The 7,500-nt window shown below is 28.9% G+C and overlaps 1 protein-coding gene across 1 annotated transcript; it reads right to left on the bottom strand.

Moving 5' to 3' along the window:
- Positions 1-3,334: 3,334 nt before the first annotated feature.
- LOC122633688 (nuclear pore complex protein Nup107) lies at positions 3,335-7,143 on the bottom strand. Its single transcript, XM_043821904.1, has 6 exons — positions 6,409-7,143; positions 5,642-6,328; positions 4,711-5,564; positions 4,303-4,620; positions 3,950-4,222; positions 3,335-3,850 (listed from the first exon to the last, which is right to left on the bottom strand). The coding sequence occupies exons 1-6, from the start codon at positions 6,926-6,928 to the stop codon at positions 3,749-3,751; spliced, it is 2,754 nt and encodes a 917-aa protein (XP_043677839.1). The 5' UTR covers positions 6,929-7,143; the 3' UTR covers positions 3,335-3,748.
- Positions 7,144-7,500: the final 357 nt, after the last annotated feature.

Genomic DNA, 7,500 nt, shown 5'->3' with positions numbered 1-7,500 from the left:
TATTTTATTTCATTATTATTATTATAATCATTATCATTATTATTGAAAGATATTCTAATTTGAATTCTCTATCGTGTTTTCACATGACGTTTCTTCGTAGAAGAAATAAAAAAGAAAAACGAAGGAAATAAAACCAGAGAAAATAAAGCTAGGAAATTGCTGAAAAAAAAAGATTTAAAAAATGAAGAAGTAGAATAAGAAAAAAAGGAAGAAAAAGGGAGAAATATGTTCGAAACGTTCAAATAAATGGAAAGTTTAGATAATCGTTTAAGAGAAATAGACAATTGAACAATGAGAAAGGAAAAAAAAGGAGGAAAGAAAGAAAAAGACGATTCATTGATTAATCTCAAATTTCGAATTAGGATACATTAAGAAAGAACGAACGAACGGAGAAAGTTTGCGATTTTAAATTTGGCGCGCATTTTTAGAACGTCTTATTAAAGAGGAACGTAGAAAAAATAGAAAGATAGAGAGAGAGAAAGAGAGAGAGAGAGAGAGAGAGAGAGAGAGAGAGAAAGAGAGAGAGAGAGAGAGAGAGAGAGAGAGAGAGAAAGAAAGAAAATCTTTTTGAATTTTACCTCTTCAAGATAGGAACTTGTTTTTTCGCGTTAAACGATTTAGAAAACAAGAAGAAGAGGAAGAAAAAAAAAGACATAATTATAAATGATTATATCTATGCATGTAGAAAAATCGATTAATCAATCTCGAAAAGATCTGTAAAATTAAAATAAATACGTACGTATTATATATTACATTATCTTAGATCTCTCACGACTTTTCAAAAACATGTGCTGACGATGATGCGCGCGCAATGGATCTAGAAGAGAAAGAAAAAAAGAAAAAAGAAAAAAAAGAAGAAGAATGTTAAAAAAGCAAAAAAAAAAAGGAGAAAGGAAAATCGTAATAGACGATCTATGTAAGGTAAAAACAAAACGAAATAAAACAAAACGAAACAATACAATAACGAAGGATTTGACATATCCTTGAAAAAAAAAATAAAAAAGCAACAAAATACATATATACGTACATATATACATACATACATACATACATACATACATACTTACAACTTACATACATACATACATATATACATATATACATACAACATACGTATCAAAAATCTTCGTCGAATTTATAAGTAAACGAAGATATATCGAAACTCTCTTGTAAAAAAAATATACATATAAATAAATAAATAAATAAACTGCATATCGAATGTGAACGAGTAGTGCGTGAAAAAAAAGAAGATATGTAATTGAGAAAAAAAATTTTTTTTTCATCGTTTATGTGTTAGGCTAGGAACTTATGAATAAATATCTCCTATCCTCGTGTAATATCGCTATTCTCTAATGAAAAAAACGAAAAAGAAAAAAAAAGGAAAAACCACACATTTTTCAATTTAAATAATCGAAAATGCTCATATATCTCCTGTTTCGAGTGAGCTCGAATATTTCTGGCAATTAAAGGAAAGAGAGAGAGAGAGAGAGAGAGAGAGAGAGAGAAAGCGTCGATCTTACTACCTACTACTTCTATTAATACTATTAAAAATACATTACGCTATTTCACGCATACATACGGAAAAACAATAAAACAGAAATTGTATACGAATTTCAATTCGAAAACGTATAAAGTAATTTACTCTGTGAAATGAATTATATCAAACGGTGTATGTATATGGTATCGTTGCTTATATTTTTTTTTATTACGATTCTAATTATTTTTTACTATTTTACTATTCATATTATTATTACTATTATTATTATTATATTATTATTCTTATTATTCTTATTACTTTTATTATTATTATTATTATTATTATTAACATTAATAATATCGTTAATCATAAAAAATTCCTGTTCTTCCTCATTTCCTTAAAATATCAAGATTAATTGTTACATGCATACGTGCATACATACTTACTGTGGAGAGAGAAAGAGAAAGAAAGAGGAGAAAAATGACAATTAAAAAAATTAAAAAAGAAAAAAAGAACTTGGGAAAGACACAGATTCTTAAACTCTATTTAACATCTTATTGTAATGTGACACTAAATAAAAAATAATTGTATCGTGTGTGTGAGAAGATCGACGCGAAGAATTTTTCAACTACGTAAGTGTGTTCTATGATGATCAATCGTGTAAAGTAAATTGATGCTTATGGTTTTTTTTTTTTTTTTCATCTTTCTTTAGTTTTCTTTTTGTCTAACCTATTGTTTTTCTTGATTATCCTTCCATCTTTAACACATATTTATTCCCTTAGGATAATTACTAAATGAAAGTATTTTGTAAGATATTAAAACTCTGTAAAAGATGTTACGTTTTAAAAGATACATATGTATTATTCACCTGTCTTGTATCAGCTTTGTATGTCAAAACCAATTTTTATCCCTTTTGGATTATATGTAATACCGTCTCTCTCTTATAAATGTACAATCTCTCGATTTGATTGATTAATGTAAAAAGTAAAAAGAGAAAAAAAGGAAAGAAAAAGATAAAACACAGAGAGAGAAAAAGAGAATAAAAAAGGAAATGCAAAAGACATAAACAAACCTTTTCTCTAAGAAAGTAACACAATATAAAATGTTAATTTGTTCTTTTAGTTAAGCTTATTAAAAAATTGTTTAATTTATGCTTCATGCACAAAAAGAAAAAGGTGTTTCAGTGTATTAAAAAGCATCGAAAGTCATTTTTGTATATCAATAAAATATATTCAATTTTCAAGTTAAAGTATCAGACCGTAATGCTAATAGAAGGAATATGAAAGAAAGACTGTTCTCGCTAGAAAAAAAAAATATTTCAGGAACTTCTGTTCGCTTCATATGTATATATAAAAACTTTTGTGTTTAAAATTTAACTCATCTAATGGAAATAAATAATGATATTCCTTTGATATCGCTACTAAAATATAAGTATAATATAAATATAATATTGTCCTTTTATCGTAGATATCAGTGTTGCGAGTGATCGAAAAATATGAATTCAATTATTATTACCATCCACTATGAACGTTATAAACGTTATATAAATTACCATTGACAGTGGATCTTATTGCCTTTTAATTTTGTTGAACTCGAGAACACAGATAGCTTTGTACAATAAAAATATTATCAACGTGATATCACGATAATATCTCTATCACATATAAATACCATATTAATCATATATACAAATTACAATTTGCTATAAGCCTCTTTTGTTCTGCACATTTACTATATAGTATAACATATATTCATGAAAAACTACAGCAATAGCATGTAATGATAGTCATTAATTATAAAAATATTTTACAAAGAGTAAGATGTGTCCAGAATGGCTTTAAAAAAAAAAAAGAAAAAAAAAAGGAAAGATTGTTTATTGAGACAACGGAATAATGGGCAATTACGATCCATAATTAGTGGTATTAAAAAAGAAAAAAAAAAGATAAGACAAAAACAAAGATATTAGTTGTTCTTCTCATTATTATCCCTTCTTAAAATTTCTCCGCGAGTTTCTTTATACTACTCCATATTACTCCATGTCCATCGACTTGCATCTCTGACAGCGGCTATATTTATTCGCAACTACATGACAAACATCTAAGTACTTATTTGGTATATATATATAATGTATTGATTACATAAATGATTGAACATTGTATCAAATTTTATATTCACTTCTTGTGGTTGACAATAAACTGATTTTATAAAAAAAAAAAAAAAAAAAAAGGAAAATTCGTATTCAACAAATTACAATAGTATTTTACAGAGACATTACTTTGGATATCCCCATGGATCTTTTTTCTGATCCATCAAAATGAGGGAAGATTCACAAATTTTTTTAAATATTTCACGAAGTCGTCCCTTAGGAAATACCTGTAAAAAAAAAAAAAAGAAAGAATAAAATAAATTTTACGTTATACTTCATACATATAATAATAAAATCATAAATGTGTCTTCTTAATAAATGCATACTTCAAACAATTGGTATTGTTCACACGCAAGAATATCAGCTAATTGTATACAACCAGCATGTTCATTCATTTCGGACATGACAGTGTGTAACAAGAGTGCAATTTTGGGAATGCATAATTCGCGCAATTTTTTTAATTGATGTTCCCTTAATACTTCCTCTGGTATAGATGGACCATCTGAATTAACATCAGCTTCATCTGAATTATTGTTGGAATCAACGAGCCAACCACCGTCAGGAAATAAAAGAACATTAAATAAAAGCTGCTTAACTGCCTAATAAAAGAAAAGAAAATATGATGTGTTAAAATTCTTAATCCATTTAAAAATTATTTCTAATAATCTTAAACACAGACTTTAGTATGATGTTGCATAGTACATTTCCACCTATCTAATTCTGTATTATATTGAGCCTTCTTATGATCATAAGCAACTTTTTCTGTAAATGTTGCATAAGCTGGTAAATCTTCTAATGGAGTTGGTTTACCATGATGGAAATGAGAAAACCATTCTGAAAAACCTTCCTGTGCATCAAGATATGTTTTATAACATAAATATTCTCTAATAGCACTTGCTGCCCTTTTTGATAAATTATCAGTTATTGTGAGATTAGCAAGAGTGTTTTCCATAGTTGGATATTCAGCCATAACTGATTCAATAGAATCTGGTGGAATCTGAAATATATATATTTATATACATATATATATATATATAAAATATAGTTGTAAAAATGAAATGAAATTAAGAATCAAATATTTTTTTACTTTATTAAAAGCTTTCCGTGCAGCATCAATTTTTTCATTGGTAAGAAAATATCTTATTAGTGCATTAGTTTGCCACAGTGCTTCTTCTCGTTGGCTTTGATAAAAAATGACCCAATCCAAAGCATTGATCTTCTCCATATCTGCATCTGTGATAGTACCCTTTAAATCATCAGATTTAATCTCTGTATTTTTTTGACGTATACTTTCTACAACTGTCTTTGTAATAGCTTCAACATTCAAATTAGCATCCTCTGCAGCAGCTAAAGATCTCTTACGTTGCTCGTAATCCGTAACATTTTCTAAATATGAGGCATAATTTGATATTTGATCTTCTTGTGGTAACGTAGCCGTATAAAATGCAATCAAGATTGGATCACCCATTCTAATAAGAATTCTTACATAGGCCTGTAATACTTTATCTCCTATTTTATCTTTTGTATTTTTTCCAATTTGTCGTAAAAAGAGAATTAAATGTGCTAAGAATCTTAAGAACTGCGAATCACAGGTTCCTAGATCTATCATACTTTCAATTTCTTCCATTAACTTTGGAATCTGATCTAATATTAAATACTTTTGTATAAGATGATCTGGTTTATTAGCTTGAGTGCGTATAGATTCATTTTTTGAAGCATGAAGTTCTTTGAATATTTCTTCCAACGAAATGTTATTCTTCCAATATTCTTCAGACATGGCTGTGTAATTTCTTGGCATTGTATCTCTCACTTCTGCTTCAACTTTAACATCCAAGAGACCCTTCATGTAAGCCCACAATGCATCTTGCCAAGATAAAGCAATTTGTAGCAATTGTTGAACATTGCCACAAAGACTAGCATAAATGGCACGATAAAACTGTCCTAAATAAGAAAAAAATTATATCATTAGGATAATAATGTACATCATATTTCATGATAAAATAAATGAATTTTATTACCAACACGTTTGTCATGCGAAAGTTCCCAAGCACATAGCTTCCAAAGATCTCTATTAGGATTACCTACAATTGGTACCTTGGTATCTGTTAAAGGATTGTTATAATTTGGATCGTGATGCGGTACCCATCCTAATAAACATGCAGCTCTCCATGGTTGACCACAATGAATAGATAAAGCTTGTGCTTTTTGAAGACGACCACAACGTACTTCTATAAACATTCGTTTTTCAAGTCTAGCATCATCTTCTCTATCTAAATCATGCAGTGGTTTGCCTTCTCTTATAGGAGCATCGGGATCCATAGAAGATACTAATGGTCTAGAAGATCCAAAAGCCATCCCCATATTTCTATTTTGCAACTGATACAATGTATTTTCCCAAGCAACAGTTTTATCGGTAAAACATTCTATATTTGGAGATCTATTAGCTTGATCCAATGCATTCTTTTCTAACCAATCTATAATTAATTGATATTCTCTTGTCTGACTTTCTGTTTTATATAAATGATCTATTACATTTTTTTCTGAAATATAAGTAACTTCTGAATTATCTTCCATTGGAGTATCAAATCCTGATGTATTTATCCTATTTTGATAAAGGCAATATATAAGTCTCCAAGTATTTCTTTCATTTTCTAAAGATATTTCCTCAGAAGATATCACTGTATTTTCAACCTTAGCTTGCATTCCTATAGTAAAACGTATAAGGATTAAAAATAAAGAATAAGAATGTTTAAAGAATGAACATATTAAAGATGATATGATTTACCTCTAATTATCTCCAAAGTGTCTGTACAACTTTGTATAAAATCTGCAATGGTATCGAATACTTGTAGTTCAGAAAGATGAGCTTGCACGCATTGTAAGAAATCATAGTACAATTTTGTATTAGCCTCGCGCCATGGCTCATTGGCTTTCAAAATGATTCCCGTTGCACTACTATCTTCCATGATCTCCCGAAGAGTCATATCATTTTTTTCTGAACATGCCATTATATCACGTATTTCATGAGGTGCAACGGTTAAAGATGTATCTATGTCTGAATAATTGTGACCCTTCATTATCTTTGTATTAAGATAATTCCTAGAAGATATTCTCGGACTGTGTGTGTCATTGAGTTGATTCGTATCTTCATCCTTGCGAGGGTGAGTAGTTTGTTGCAAGGATATCCTTTTTGGCGTAGTGCTCTTCGTACTTAACCTTAAAAATGATTTTCTCTGTGCGGTCTCTTGATTTAAAAGTCGTATAGATTGCGCTAAATTTTCTTTTGTATCAACTACGTCCTCCATTAGAAAAGACTATTCCGAATTTGTTCGTTTAACTTGCGTATCCGAAGTAACATATGAAAATATATTTAATTTATAAAATACTTTATTCAGCAAGATACACCGGCTTCGTACGATATCAACATACACGTACCAACTAACCTTTCATTTGAAACCATTTAGTTTGTAAAAAATTAACTCGGTTAGATGGCACTGCGTAACGTCACGTGACATCAATCACCAATCAGCATGCGATTTCATCCAGCCAATCCCGTTCAAGCAATTTCTTGACAAAGCGGAAAAAATTTTAAGTATTAAATAGAACTCAATTAATATTTAAATAGAATTAAAATTTAAATGTGCGAACATTGTTTATATCAACAAAAAGAAAATTTTCATTGACTTTAACGATTACCGATTCAGTTGTCTATTGGACTTTGACGAGTACACATCGTATCTCTCTTTCTAACTGTAATAATTTGAAAATTAATACTTCCGCTAATTTTATAATCAATTAAACAATTTATAACGTATTCGGAATATATTATTTAAACAATAATACATTCGATTAAATATTACAAAACCCGTAATACGCG

The sequence above is a fragment of the Vespula pensylvanica genome, chromosome 13, assembly GCF_014466175.1.
Source record: "Vespula pensylvanica isolate Volc-1 chromosome 13, ASM1446617v1, whole genome shotgun sequence".
Taxonomy (NCBI): Eukaryota; Metazoa; Arthropoda; class Insecta; order Hymenoptera; family Vespidae; genus Vespula; species Vespula pensylvanica.
Note: the sequence above shows the minus strand (reverse complement) of the source record. Positions and strands in the feature narration are given on the sequence as shown.

Coding starts and splice junctions, on each gene's coding strand:
- LOC122633688 (XM_043821904.1), bottom strand. CDS start 6,928: ATGGAGGACGTAGTTGATACAAAAGAAAATTTAGCGCAATCTATACGA. Junction 6,329..6,408: donor CACTTTGGAGATAATTAGAG/GTAAATCATATC, acceptor GTTTTACTATAG/GAATGCAAGCTAAGGTTGAA. Junction 5,565..5,641: donor TTCGCATGACAAACGTGTTG/GTAATAAAATTC, acceptor TTTCTTATTTAG/GACAGTTTTATCGTGCCATT.